This window comes from Cervus elaphus, chromosome 20, assembly GCF_910594005.1.
Source record: "Cervus elaphus chromosome 20, mCerEla1.1, whole genome shotgun sequence".
NCBI lineage: Eukaryota > Metazoa > Chordata > Mammalia > Artiodactyla > Cervidae > Cervus > Cervus elaphus.
The window spans coordinates 82,030,704-82,046,511 of NC_057834.1; the positions used below are offsets into that span (position 1 = coordinate 82,030,704).

At 34.6% G+C, this 15,808-nt stretch overlaps 1 protein-coding gene across 7 annotated transcripts in view; it reads right to left on the reverse strand.

Moving 5' to 3' along the window:
* The window catches only part of PRKACB (protein kinase cAMP-activated catalytic subunit beta), a 154,200-nt gene that overhangs the window by 30,176 nt on the left and 108,216 nt on the right, over positions 1 to 15,808 (reverse strand). For all 7 annotated transcript variants that reach the window (XM_043875892.1, XM_043875889.1, XM_043875896.1 and 4 more), the window contains 4 exons: positions 6,218 to 6,316; positions 5,139 to 5,221; positions 1,827 to 1,953; positions 836 to 931 (listed from right to left, as the gene is read on the reverse strand). In XM_043875892.1, coding sequence (XP_043731827.1) covers positions 836 to 931; positions 1,827 to 1,953; positions 5,139 to 5,221; positions 6,218 to 6,316 — 405 coding nt within the window. The remainder of the gene's footprint in view (positions 1 to 835; positions 932 to 1,826; positions 1,954 to 5,138; positions 5,222 to 6,217; positions 6,317 to 15,808) is intronic.

Consider the following 15,808-nt stretch of genomic DNA (forward strand, 5'->3'; position numbering starts at 1 on the left):
ACTGTCTTCAATAAGATTATAACTATTTAATTGCTATAATGTTTCTATTTTTTTTAATTTATTTTTATTAGTTGGAGGCTAATTACTTTACAATATTGTAGTGGTTTTTGCCATACATTGACATGAATCAGCCATGGATTTACATGTGTTCCCCATCCTGTACCCTCCTTCCACCTCCCTCCCCATCCCATCACTCTGGGTCATCCCAATGCACCAGCCCTGAGCACTTGTCTCATGCATCCAACCTGGGCTCGTGATCTGTTTCACACTTGATAGTATACTTGTTTCAATGTTTTTATTTTTAAACTAAAATTTTAAAAAGTAATTCACATACTTTTTTTTCACTTAAGTGGTGAAATTGAAACAACGTGTTAGGGGAGTGTAAACTCCTCCTTTCTGTCTCTTCTCAACAAAAAATTGAAGCAACGGACGTTAAAGCTCTCGTTCTAACTACCTAACAAAAGGAAGAATAGACAACTAGTGCATATATATCATCTTTAATTTGCCTCTTGGTGTAACCCAGACCAAGAACTCTCTGCCCTCCTGTTACTGGGAATAATTACGGAAAGGCTATGCTTCTGGTTTCAAAACATAGATCTAGAGGCCATATTTATTTAAACTAATTCTCTCAGCTCTAGAGTTAAAATCAATAACTTATGAGATTAGTGGCAGGCTCTAAATAATTTATTTTTAGTAATTATGCACAAATATTTAAATTCATATTTAGATTAAATAAACATGTAAAATTAGATCATAACTTTTAAAAAAAAATAAAAGTCCACAGTGATGCATGCCTTATATTTTTACTTCTTACATAATGATACTATAAATATACCTTGCTGAGAATTATTTCTGGAGCCAAATATTCTGGAGTGCCACATAATGTCCAAGTTCTGCCTTTAACTCTTTTGGCAAACCCAAAGTCTGTGACCTATAAAAGACAAAAAGCCTGTAAACATTTGTTATTTCATAATAAATGTATTTACTGTACCCAAGTGGAAAGTTAAAAATCAGGGTTAAAATTAACACCTTGAAAAAAAATTAAGTCAATGTAATTGAGACTAATCCATGAAGGCCACTATTTAGTGAATAAAGATTAAAGCAACACCAACGTGGAAAACCATTCCCTGACTCAAAGAAAAAAATGAACCAAAAAGAAGTTTCAATAAAAATGAAGCAGTGCTAGAAGTGGTCCTGAAGTCCAACATTGTCTTCTGCCCTTAATTATACATCAGAAGTTGCAAAAGCATCAGTGGGAGAATCTTAATAACTGTGTAAAAAGGAGTGCCCCTGTATTGAGAGTAGAAGCCACCAGTCCAGTACTGGGAGCTGGGGCTCCTCTGGTAACCGCACTGTAGAGTTAAAAGGCATAGAGTCTCAGGACAAGCTGGTGGATTTAAATTATGCTCTACCTATGTGACCTTGCAGTATCTTAGTTTCATTAATCTTAAAATGAGAATAACAATAGTATTTACATTTCATACTGTTATCAAAATTAAAAGAGGTGACACACATAAGACACTTCGGACGATGCCTGGCACTAAATGAGTACTCACAAATTTAGCTATTCTTTCTATATACAGGAGCCTGTGCACAACCTGTGCACAGTTCACAACCAGAGGAGATATAAACAGGTGCTATCTTTGATGGGACTTTTGGTCCTCTGTAATAGCAACAGAACTGTTAGCTCAATTTAAGCTATTAGGAAGAACTATCTCCCTCAAAGGGAAAAAAAAAATCCAATTTTGGTAGTTGTGGTTAAATATATATAACTTCTTACCTAGTATGTTCTCAAATAAATTACACATAATGTGTTCAAGTCATACCTGGATATAACCTTGGTGGTCAATTAAGAGATTTTCAGGTTTTAGATCTCTGTAGATGAGGTCTAGTGAATGGAGGTACTCGAATGTTAGCACTATCTGAGCTGCATAGAACCGTGCATGGGGTTCACTACGAAGAAACAAAACATTGATTTTTGGTAAAATGGGTTAACATATAGTAACTAGTAGATTACACAAAAAATAACATGAGGTAGAGGCATTTTGGGAGCAAAAAGATACTTTTTTTCTTTTAAACATATGTAAAGAATCTTGTTAGTTTCCAAATATTTTTAAATCTATAAATCATCTTCAAATAATGCTTTTATATGCTTAGTGAGCAGCATATGCTGAAGAAAAACTTTAACTCTCACATTGTCATTGTAATTTAAATTATTGTTGGCCATATTAGAAGATACTAGGAATGACTGAAAAGCACCACTTAGATTGTCTATCAGGGCCATTGCTGTTGTTGATAAGCTCCATATACCTTTCCCATAAATTTCCAGTACTTAAAGAATTTCTGCTTTTATCTGCAGATTTAAGCCATTATACCCATGCTGTTACTATTACAAAAGGGATATATGCTCATTATAGAAAAAAAGTCATAAAATATTAATGAAGAATAAAGATACCAATAACCTCATTCAGAAACCAGATTCAATCATGGTGTTTGAATTTCCAAATCTTTCACTATACATGTTTCTACAAATATCTAAACATAGGTATAATCTGTATATTTACATAAATACACACAATTCTGGACGCATAGATTAGGTTAACTGATTTGTTGCCGTTGTTTAGTCACTGTTTAGTCACTCAGTCATGTCCAACTCTTTTGCAACTCCATGGACTCCAGTCCCCCAGGCTCCTCTGTCCATGGGGGTGTCCAGGCATGAATACTGACATGGGTTGCCATTTCTTCCTCCAGGGGATCTTCCTGACCCGGGGACTGAACTGATGTGTGTGTGTGAAAGTTGCTCAGTCGTGTCCAACTCTTTGCGACCCCATGGACTATATTCCAGGCCAGAATACTGGAAAGGGTAGCCTTTCCCTTCTCCAGGGGATCTTCCCAACCCAGAGATCCAATCGGGGTTTCCTGAATTGCAGGCAGATTCTTTACCAACTGAGCTATCAGGGAAGTCTCCTGCATTGGCAGGTGAGTTCTTAACCACTGAGCTGCCAGGGAAGCACAGATTAATTGACAGATTAGGGTAATCTTGAGGCCACATTCTAAGTATTATTCCAAAAGGATATACTGATTTTCTAGTTTGAGTTTCTGGTTCATCTTCATTTGAATTCTGCTAATCTTCCTAGTATGTTGCAATGACTTTCAGATTTGTGTCCTCAATGAACAACCTTAACTATGAATAGAATTTCCCTCAAGATGGTTCATATGAGTTTGATTTGGTAGCACCAGAAATAGGAATTCTAAAAAAAAGATTGTATATGCTGTTCCTTTTGCTTGTCACGTACTACATTTCCAAGGTCCTAGCCTGATACATACCAAGTGCCCAGCAAATATTTGTTAAATGAATGAATGAATGAATATGAGAAGAAAAACTCTTCCGTGGCAATATTTTATAATATCCTTCCATTTCCAGCCCTATCACAACACTGTAACAAGCTACAACACATGTCCTATGACAAGAAATTAGAATACTGTAAAGGAGACTGGAAGACTCACCCTGATCATTGAAACATTTATCCCTAATTCTGGAAACATTTTGACCTAGGAAGTCCCTTCCTATTTTCTTTATATGCCTGTTTGTATAAGATGTACTTTTATCTTATATTTATCATCATAAGCATAAGATGCACTCAGCATTTTATATTTATGTCCACATTAATGTTTGATTGGAGGTATACAAACATTACAGAGACCTTTAATCAAATTGTTGAATGGTAAGAGCAAAATATTCTATAAGGATAATTTAATGCTGTAGCAGCTTTAAGTCTAGACAGCTACTATCTAAGTAGAGAATCGTAATGACTTCATTGATTTTGATTAATGCGATGCTCAACAACAATTCAGTCTTCTTGTCTCAAAGTTTCTAAGGCTGGTGTTAACAATCTTTCAAGTGTATAAATAATGTGTGAAAGGTTAGAAAGATAGTGTCTCTTTGTGAATTATGCCAACCACTTGCTTTCCTCTTAGTATCAAGTATTAAAGAAAGAAGAGTGTGGGGAGTTGCAAAGAAAGGAAGTAGTCACAGAAAATGGATACAATATTTTTTGAAGACAGGCTTAGGTATGGTAATTCAGTGTTAAACTTTAAATTATCATAGGGCAATTCTGGAATGCCTGGACAAGGAGTGTAAGACAGGACAACAGGGAGTTAAAACTAAAATCATTAAATAGAAGTTACTCTGCATTGGCTCAGTGCTGGACACATATTGGATGCCCCATACATTAGGTTAACAAATGAATTGTGGTTTAGGCCTTAGGAAACTAAAATAACTCTCATATTGGCCTATTATGATGGTAATCTCATGGTAATCTCAATTCATATTTTTATAATATGAATTGAATTATCACCTTCAGTCATCTGAATTCATACTGGTGTTTTAATTATATCAATATATAGTACATTGAGTGAAGTGAAACTTGCTCTTGGTTTTAGCCTAATCTAAAAGTGATTATTAATGAATAGTAGGAGCTTACAAAGTATTATGCACAGGTAAAGTTACAGAATCTAAAAACTATTTTAATAACTGTGTGATCTTATTAGCAATAACTTAATGATAAGTTACTGCTTTTTAAAAAAATTACATACATATGTTTAAAACTGATACCTATGTTTAAAACATACATATGTTTATATACATACCTATGTTTGTTACATATTTATACATATAGATATGTATAAGTTACATACATATGTTTAAAACTCAACATGGCAACATTAGGAGAATCAATTTGTGCAAAATGAACTTTCATAATTTTACCACCATGATCCCATGATTATCTTTTCTATATATTTATTAATATATTTCTTACTTGTCTTCATACTTACATAAGCCTCTTCCTCAGAGATATATCACTAATATTTATTCACTAAATACTAGTTTAAATTCAATTAATTTTTACAGTATCTGGAAATTCTTCAAATAATGGGCCCTCATGATACCTACTAATGCTAGAATATTTACACTGCTATGATGGTGTTTTTAGTTAACTTTTAAAACTCAGTAATGTTTGTATAGCTAAAATATTGTTAATTTAAATGAAATAAATTTTTAGCATTGACAAAAACTTATTTGGTTTAAGACAAACACATAGCATATAAGTACTTGAGAAGCATAAAGTATTAGTTACCTGAACCTTCCAATTCTTCTTAGATGTGAAAACATTTCACCACCAGGAACATATTCCATAACCATGTATAAATTAGAATTATCCTATAAACAAGTAAAAAGAATAAATAAATCAAAACTATGAAACCTAGATTATTTCTCATGAAAATATTTTAAGATGGCACCATGTGCAATTAGAAAAAGACAAATTAAAAAATCTGATAGATTACTAACATCAGGAAATAGAGAATAAATGGAACATGCTCTAACTTTTCTACACTGGGGCACTTTTTTTTTCCTGGTACTCTTGCCACAGATTGGTCTGGGATTTTTGCTGTTCCTACTCTTATAGGAAATACTCTACTCTTGAACAATTAAACACTGTGGTAATGACTTAATGCTATAGTGTAAGCAAAAGTTTAAAAATACTTTGAAAAAGAATATTTACATTTTGTGCACTAAATAAGGTCAGAGAGATTAATAATTTTGAACATCATTCTAAATACACAAGTCTTCATTTGATTTAATGAATAAAAGAAGACAAAGGAGAAAGGTTAAAATGTTCCATATTAATCCACTGGGAGAGAGATGCCAAGTATCATCTCAAATAGCTGAAAAGCTGCCAACTTAAAGGATAAATCTTTTGCAACTTTATAAGGTGTTTGAGCAGAGGGCCAAAGACTATTTTGCTTCAAATAAATGAAGAGGCTAGAACACAAATGACAAGTAAAAGAAGACTGAGACTGCAGCAGAAAAGGTTCAAGAGGAGAGGCTATGTGGGTGTATCCATTTGTATGAGTGTAAGATGTGCTTAATAAGATGTCACTATGAATTTTAATAAACTGAAATACTTGATCTTATAATACCATTTCATGAAAAATTACACATTATCTTTAACAATCTCCTCAAGAACAATCAAAACCTTTTAAAATGTCAGCTAAGTTTTTAAGCACAACAGGACTTACATAAAATCTAAATATATTATTTTTTTGTTTATCCATATTTTCCAGCTTTATCATACAGATTAGAATCCTATTATAGCTTCATATTTAAAAAAATTTCAAGTTGAAAATATTTTATTTGGATAGAAGTAAAATTTACCTTAAAAGCATATTCCAGTCGAACAAGAAAAGGAAAATTCACTGCCTGTAATATTCTTTTCTCATTCAAAGTATGCTCTATTTGCTTCAGTTTAACAACCTATAATTGAGAGGAAAAGATATATTTAATGTATTTGAACAAAATTTAAAAGTTGCTATAATTTAAAAATTTTATTTATTTTAATTGGAGACTAATTACAATATTGTGGTGGTTTCTGCCATACATCGACATGAATACAGGTCTGGGACAACTCAGAAGGATGGATGGGGAGGGAGGAGGGAGGGTGTTTCAGGAAAAGTTGCTATAATTTTAAAAGAAAAAAGTTTTCCATATAATAATGAACTTGCATAAGCAGGATTGCCAATTTAGATACAGATAATAATAATAACAACTACCAATGAGACTTATCATATTCAAATGAAATACCTAACAGAGGTTTAAAATTTAGTCTTCAGAATGTCAAATACTATTTTCAGTCAAGAAGCAAGAGCTATGAAGAAAGAGGTTCATAATAAATTACCTAAAAAGTTAATATGTGACAATACTTGGGTCTTAATGACTTATTGGCCACTAAAAGAACTGGCACAAATAACTGTAATAAGTAGGTATTGATTTTAAATCTTAAGAAGATAAGCAAGGAAATTAAAGATTAAGGAAAAGTCAATGATTCTTAAAAAGTGGGTAAAAATGAACAATCTGTTAATATCATTATATCTGAATAAACACAAAAACAAATTCTAAAACTTCAATTTGCACAGCCACAAAACATTGACAAAAATGACTGTCTTTGTAACAAATAGGTCATTTAGGATTGATCAATTGATCAATTCCACTGAATAGTCTAATCAATCAGGTACATAGCAGGGAAAGCAACTTATCTTGACCTCATGAAGACTGTGATTTTATAACACAAGAAGTTCTATTCTGAATTTAAGAGAGAAGGTGACTTTAGGGAAACATAAATTGTCTTGTATAAGTCATTAGGCAGTGGCATTTTTTCTTGATAGAGGCTTATTTTCAGTGTGGGGTAGTGACAGAACTCAAGAAGTTAAACATTAATAAGAAAGGTAATTAAAGGGCTTCCCTGGTGGTCCAGTGGTTAAGAATCTGCCTTGCAATGCAGGAGACACACTATGATCCCTGGTCCAGGAAGATTGCACATGCCTCGGAGCAACTAATCACATGCACCACAACTCTAGAGCCTGTGTTCCAAGATGAGAAGTCACTGCAACGGGAAGCCCCGGCATCACAACCGGACAGTAGGCCCCAAACGCTACAACTAGAGAGAGCCTGAGTGCGGCAACAAAGCCCCAGCATAGCCAGAAATAAAAAACTCTTTAAAATCTCTGTATAAGAAAAGGTGATAAAAAAAAGGTAATCAAAGACACTGTCCATGTCCACTATTAGGATATAAAATTACAGTATAAAAATAATGCTGAGTAAAGAATAATTGACTGAGAGTCAGAAGACCTGTGTTTTAATCTAGACCTTCTATTCAACAAGCTTTGTGATGCTGGAGATATTGCAACTTGCTGGTTTTTTCTATCTGAAAACATGAAGTGGCTGAATCACTATTAGTCCATACCTATTACAATAAATTATATAACATTAGCTGGAGAACTATCATTGCTTTGTGTTTACTTTTTATTCATAGACTACTTTTATTTTTTTTTTTTAAAGCAGTTTCAGGTTCACAGCAGAATCAAACACAAAGTACAAGATTTCCCATATATCTTTTGCCCCCACACATGCCTAGCGTCTCCTATTATCAACATTCTTCACCAGAGAGGACATTTGCTACAATCAATGAACCTATACTGACCCATTATTATCCTCATTAATTTGATCAGGGTTCACTCTTGGTGTTGTACATTCTATGGGTTTGAACAAATGTGTAATGACATGTACCCACCATTATAATATACAGAGTAGTTTCACTGGTTTTGATATCAGGGTGATACTGGCCTCATTCAAAGAAGTCACAAGCATTCCCTCCTCTGCAATTTTTTGGAATAGTGTGAGAAGGATGGATGAAAACTCTTATTTAAATATTTGGTAGAATTCATCTGTGAAGACATTTGGTCCTGAACTTTTGTTTGTTGGAAGTTTTTTTTTTTTTTTTTTTTACTGATTCATTACTGGTAATTGGTATGTTCATATTTTCTATTTCTTCCTATTTCAAGCTTGAGAGAGTGTACTTTTCTAGGAAATATCCATTTCTTCTAGTTTGTCCATTTTATTAGCATAATAATCTCTCGTGATACTCTGTATTTCTGTGGTGTCAGTTGAAACTTCTCCTTTTTCATTTCTGATTTTATTTGAGTCCTCTCTCTTTTTTACTTGATGAGTCTGGTTAAAGGTTCTTATTAATTTTGTTTTTCTTTTAAAGAACCAGCTCTTGGTTTCAGTAATCTTTTCTACTATGTTTGTTTGTTTGTTTGTTTTTTTAGTCTCTATTTCATTGATTTCTGTTCTGATCTTTATGATTTCTTTCCTTCTTCTAAGTTTGGGATTTGTTTATTTTTCTGCTTCTAGTTCCTTTAGGTGTAAGAATAGGTTGTCTTGAAATTTTTTTCTTGTTTCCTGAGGCAGGCTTGTATCATTATAAACTTCCTTCTTAGAAATGCTTCTGCTGTGTCCCACAGATTCTGGGTCATTGTGTTCATTTTCATTGTTTCCAGGTATTTTCTCATTTCCACTTTGATTTCTTCAGTGACCCAGTGGTTGTTTAGTAGCACACTGTTTAGCTTCCATGTTGTTTGCACTTTTTTTTTGTAGTTGATTTCTCATTTCATATAATTGTAGTCAGAAAAGGTGCTTGATATGATTTCAACATTCTTACACTTATTAAAATTTGTTTTGTAGCCTAGCATTAATCTATCCTGGAGAATTTCCATGTGCGCTTGAACAGGATGTGTATTCTGTTAGTTTGGGGTGAAATTTTTCATATATAGGTATTAAATTCATTTGGTATAATGTATCAGTTCACACCAGTGTTTCTTTACTGATTTTGTCTCAATCCATTGAGTGATATAAGTGAGATATTAAAGTCTCTACTCATTTGTGAGAATAAACAATTTATTTTCCTTCCTTAAAAAAAAAAAATAAAGTCCCTACTATTAACATGCTACAATCAATTTCTTCCTTTATGTTTGTTAATATTTGCTATATGTATTCGCCTGCTCCTATGGTTGCTCAGTCACTTAGTCGTGTCTGACTCTTTGCAACCCCATGGACTGCAGCCCGCCAGGCTCCTCTGTCCAAGGGATTTCCCAGGCAAGAATACTGGAGTGGGTTGCCATTTCCTTCTCCACTCCTATGGTAGGTGCATATACATTCATAATTGTCATTACTTCTTGTTGTATTAACCACCTTTATCATTATGTAATTCCCTCTTTGCCTCTTATTATAGTCATTGTTTTATAGTCTATTTTGTCTTAATATAAATATTCCTATTCCAGCTTTCTTTTCATTTCTATTTGCATGGCATATTTTTTTTTACCATCTCTTCACTTACAGTCTGTGTGTGTCTTTAGATTTATAGTGAGTCTCTTGTAGGCAATATATATAGGTTTTATTTTCTCTTTTAATCCATTCAGCTTTTAGTCCATTTATACTTAAAGTAATTATTGATAGGTATGTACTTATTGCCATTTGGGTAACTGTTTTCAGGTTTTATTTTGTTCCTTTCTTCTTTTGCTCACTTCCGTTGTGATTTGATATCTTTAATGTTATGTTTGGATTCTTTCCTCTTTTTTGTGTGTATGTATTATAGATTTTTGGCCTATGGATACAAGTAGGTTTATATATAGCATCTATATATATATCAGTTCAGTTCAGTTCAATCGCTCAGTAGAATGCATTAAAATTTAAGAGATATATATGGTTATTTAAATCGATCATTTCTTAAATTTTAATGCATTCTAACAATCCCACATTTTTACTTCCCTCTGCTAAACATTAAATGTTTTTAGATGCCACAAAAGACCTATTAAAACTAATAAATTATTTCAGTAAGGTTTCACAATATAAAATATATAAGAATATTTTGTGTTTTAATACTACACTAAAAGCAAACTATCACAAAGAGAAATTAAAACAGTCCCACTTACAATTGCATCAAAAAAAGTAAAACACCCAGATAAATCTAACCAAGGAGATAAAAACCTGTACTTGGAAAACGAAAACACATTGATGAAATAAATTACAAATGACACAATCAAATGGGAAGACACACTGTGCTCATGGATTGGAAGACTTAATATTGTTAAAATGGCCATACTACCCACAGTAATTTACAGATTCAATGGAATCTCTTATCAAAATACCACATGAAAAAATGTTCAACATTAGTAATTATCAGGGATATGCAAATCATAATCACAATGAGCTAACACCATATACCTATTACAATGGCTATTATCAAAAAAGACACAAATAACAACCATTGGCAAGGACGTGGAGAAAATGGAACCCTCCTGTACTGTTGGTGGGAAGATAAATTGGTAAAATCACTATGGAAAACAATAATGGGGTTCCTCAAAAAATCAGAACTATTACATGATCCAGCAATTCCACTTCAGAGTATTTTTCTAAAGAACACAAAAACACTAATTCAAAAAGATATATGCACCTCTATGCTAACTGCAGTGTTGGTCAAAATATGGAAGTAACCTAAATGTCCATTAATGGATGGATTGTTAAAGAAGATGGAATAAAATGGGATTGACTCAGCCATAAAAAAAGAAGGAAATCTTGCCATTGGTGACAACATAGGTGGACTTAGAGGGTATGAGGGTATTAGGCTAAGTAAAATAAGTCAGACAGACAAAGAAAAATACCGTTATGATGTCTCTTATATGCTGAATCTAAAAAACAAATGAACAAACATAACAAAACAGAAACAGACTCATAGGTACAGAGAACTCAGAGTGAGGGGGTTTGATGGGTGAGTGATACAGGTAAGGGGGATTAAGACATATAAACTCTAAGAGCTTACAGAAGAAAGAGTTACAAAATAATGAGTCACAGGCATAAAACACACCACAGGTAACATGTGCTCATTGTGCTGGGCTCGGCTGGTCAATCGTGTCCAGATCTTTGCGACCCCATGGACTGTAGCCCACCAGGCTCCTCTGTCCATGGGATGTTCCAGGCAATAATACTGGAGTGGGTTATCATTTCCTCCTCCAGGGGATCTTTCTGAGCCAGGGATTGAACCTGTGTCTCCTGCATTGGCAGGTGGATTCTTTACCATCCAGCCACCTATAATCAATAATATTATGATAACTTGTGCAGTGACAGATGGTAATTAGATTTATTGTAGTGATCATTTTATAATGTATACAAATATCAAATCATTATGTTGTACACTTGTAACTAATATAGTATTTTAGGTCTATTATGCTTCAAACAAACAGATTTGAAACATTTTGTTGTTGTGCTAGCAATACAAGTATACTAGTCACTTATCCTTTCTTAGATCCAATTATCTCATCTAGATAATCAGGTTAAGAACTAGTTGAGATAGATCTCTAAGAGCTCCATGTTCAGATTGTACAAATCAGAAGTTCAAGGATGAGTTGAAGCTTGGACAAGAGTACACAGGGAAAGCATACAGAACACGAAATAGGAAGAGTGGATAGTCCAGAGATGGAGATTAGTAATCTTTACAGATAAGACAGAAGAAAAAAATAGAACAAAATATGAAAAAGCACATGAAAAAGAAGAGCCCAGAGAGAAAACAGTATAATCAGGAGCATGGGGTTCCAGAAGTTCAGAGACAAGACAGTTTTAAGAGAGCAGTCTGTGCAGCCATAGGCTCTAAAAAAGTCACATAGATGAGCAAAAGGAGTCCACTGGACTTGGTGATTAAGTCACTGGATTGGTGACCCATGGTAATGTTATTTCAGTAGAGTAGCAAGAAGTAGGAGATAAACAAGGAGGCAGCTAAATTGTTGTGGGTTAAAGATTAAAAGGAAGTGGGTTAGTGGGCAGGGTGATTAAACTATTTTTTCAAGAAGCATAGCTAGAAAAGATATGTGAAAGAGGGCAGTAGACAAAGATGCACAAATATGTGTTCAGTTCAGTTGCTCAGTCGTGTCCGACTCTTTGTGACCCCATGAATCGCAGCATGCCAGGCCTCCCTGTCCATCACCAACTCCCATGTGTATGAGTGTATTTAATTTTAGAGACTTAAGTCATTACTCCTTTTCATGTTAGAGGTTAGTTTTGTTTTTATTTTAAAGTAGAGGTTGGACTGAAACCTCAAACCAGTCTAATGTTGTGCTGTCCAATATGGTAGCCAATAGCCATATGAGGTTATTTAACATTTGAAAGGTGCCAAGTTGAAGGGAAATGTACTGTTAGCGTAAAATAAGCATCAGATTTTGGAACTTGATATGAAAAAAGAATATGAAACACCTTAGTAATTTCTATGTTAATTACATACGGCAATGATAGTGTTTTAGATACCTTGGGCTAAATAAAGTTCTATTAATTAAGATTAATTTTTGCTTTTTTAAAAATGGAGCTACTAAAAAACTTAAAATGACGTATGTGCCTCACATTGTATTTCTATTGAATACTACTAGTTTTATCCACCATCTATAACCCTGATTACTGTTTTCTCCACATTTTCCTATCTATACTCCAATAAGCCAAAATGTCATTCTTGGGTACATAATGTCTGTAAGATAACAAATTAAGATTTGCCATTTTTCTTTTCCTTCAATCATGATTACTAGAAAAACAGAAGCTTAATATTTAAAGCATGAATAATTCAGACACTCTGATTCATTTGTGCATGCTCAGTCATGTCCAACTCTTTGCAATCCCATGGACTGTGGCCCACCAGGCTCCTCTGTCCATGGAATTTTCCAGGCAATAATACTGCAGAGGGTTGCTATTTCCTACTCCAGGGGATCTTCCTGTACTAGGATCGAACCAACATCTCCTGCATCTCAGGCAAATTCTTTACCACTTAGCCACCTGGGAAGCCCTCTAATTCATTAGGTAGTAGCAATATATTATAAATATTTAAATTTTATTTTTAATTAATTTTTTTAGCTGTAACTGATATATAACATTATTAGTTTGACATGTACAATATAAAGATTTGATATTTGTTACAGTATGCAGGTTTTCAAATTTTTCCCTGCTTAACTTACATTTTAAATTAAACAACTCAATCATGTTAAACAACAAGGCTTCAACTGTCAATTAAAATAAGTCATAAAATAAAATAAATCACCAAATTTCTGTTACCTCAATCTAAGGATCAAGTAATTGGTCCTTGAATTTCTCCACAAGACAAAATGTAATAGAGATGGTTGTTCTTTACATATAGAATTCAGTATTTTGTCAGAAAATATATACAAACCTATTATGTATAAATTATTATTGAAATTATAATGTATCCCTGTGGGGAAATTAACAAGATGGCAGCAGTCAGGCTCTCTCACCCCATGCTCTCTAGCCCTCTCGCCCTGTGATCTGCAAACAATGACTTTGCACCATTAAGTAACAGCTGAGATCACTTACAGCACAGCTCACGCATGCTTGGTCACCAGCAATTTTGTGCGGTATGCCCGTATGAGCTTCACATGAAAGCCCTGGCTGCTGCTGCTTTGGGGCTACACTGGGGCAGCATCATGATTATGTTATGTAAGATTATGTTCTGGCTACGTTATGGCTACATTATGGTTATGTTGTGGCTGCTGCTATGACTACTGCGTCAGCCAGAGGAGAGGCTGTGTTATGGCTGCTCTGTGAGCCAGGAGAGAATAAATGTGTCTGCAATTCTTACAGCTCCTCGTGTCTTCTTCCAGCCTCTTAGCTCAAACCTTGCCTACCCTGAGTTCAGTGAACACTGTGAACAGGATCAGCAATACCATCCCCATACACAAAAACTATTATCTTTGTGTGTCATATAGTCACAATAAATAGGAATGCAAATTAAATGTGACAATAAAATCATCTGAAGGTGTCAATTCAGTTCAGTCACTCAGTTGTGTCCGACTCTTTGTGACCCCATGGACTGTAGCACGCCAGGCCTCCCTGTCCATCACCAACTCCCGGAGCTTACTCAAACTCATGTCCATTGAGTTGGTGATGCCATCCAACCATCTCATCCTCTGTTGACCCCTTCTCCTCCTGCCTTCAATCCTTCCCACCATCAGGGTCCTTTCAAATGAGTCAGTTCTTTGCATCAGGTGGCCAGAGTATCACAGTTTCAGCTTCAGCATCAATCATCCTTCCAATGAATATGCAGGACTGATTTCCTTTAGGATGAACTAGTTGGATCTCCTTACAGTCCAAGGGACTCTCAAGAGTCTTCTCCAACACTACAGTTCAAAAGCAACAATTCTTCGGTGCTCAGCTTTCTTTATAGTCCAACTCTCACATCCATACATGACTACTGGAAAAACCATAGCTTTGACTAGATGGACCTTTGTCAGCAAAGTAATGTCTCCGCTTTTTAATATGCTGTCTAGGTTGGTCATAACTTCTCTTCCAAGGAGCAAGCGTCTTTTAATTTCTTGGCTGCAGTCACCATCTGCAGTGATTTTGGAGCCCAAAAAATAAAGCCTGTCACTGTTTCTGTTTCCCCATCTATTTGCCATAAAGTGATGAGACCAGATGCCATAATCTTAGTTTTCTGGATGTTGAGTTTTAAGCCAACTTTTTCACTCTCCTCTTTCACTTTCATCAAGAAGCTCTTTAGTTCTTCTTCACTTTCTGCCATAAAGGTGGTATCATCTGCATATCTGAGGTTATTGATATTTTTCCCTGCAAGCATGATTCCAGCTTGTGCTTTATCCAGCCCAGCGTTTCTCATGATGTACTCTGCATGTAAGTTAAATAAGCAGGGTGACAATATAAAGCTTTGACATACTCCTTTCCCGATTTGGAAACAGCCTGTTGTTCCATGTCCAGTTCTAACTGTTGCTTCTTGACATGCATACAGATTTCTCAGGAGGCATGTAAGGTGGTCTGGTATACCCATCTCTTCAAGAATTTTCCACAGTTTGTTGTGATCCACACAGTCAAAGGCTTTGGCTTTAGTCATTAAAGCAGAAGTAGATATTTTTCTGGAACTCTCTTGCTTTTTCGATGTTCCAATGGATGTTTGCAATTTGATCTCTGGTTCCTCTGCCTTTTCTAAATCCAGCTTGAATATATGGAAGTTCACGGTTCATGTACTATTGAAGCCTGGTGTCAATGTAAGTCATTCTATTGCATGTGTTTAATAATCCAGCTGATAAAACTGAAATTTACCCTTCAGGTAAGTAACAATGAATACACTAATATCATTGCTTTAGATTCCATATATAAACAATATCATGTAATATTTCTTTCTTTCTTTGACTTATTTCACTAGTATGATAATCTCTAGGTCCATCCTAGACTTACATGTTACAAATGGCATTATTTCATTACTTTTATGGCTGAGTAAATATCCCATCATGTACATATACACCACATCTTTATCTATTCATCTGCTGATGGACATTTAGGTTGCTTCCATTTCTTGGCTACTGTAAATAGTGCTGCAAAGAACACTGGGGTGCATCTGCCTTTTCAAATTAT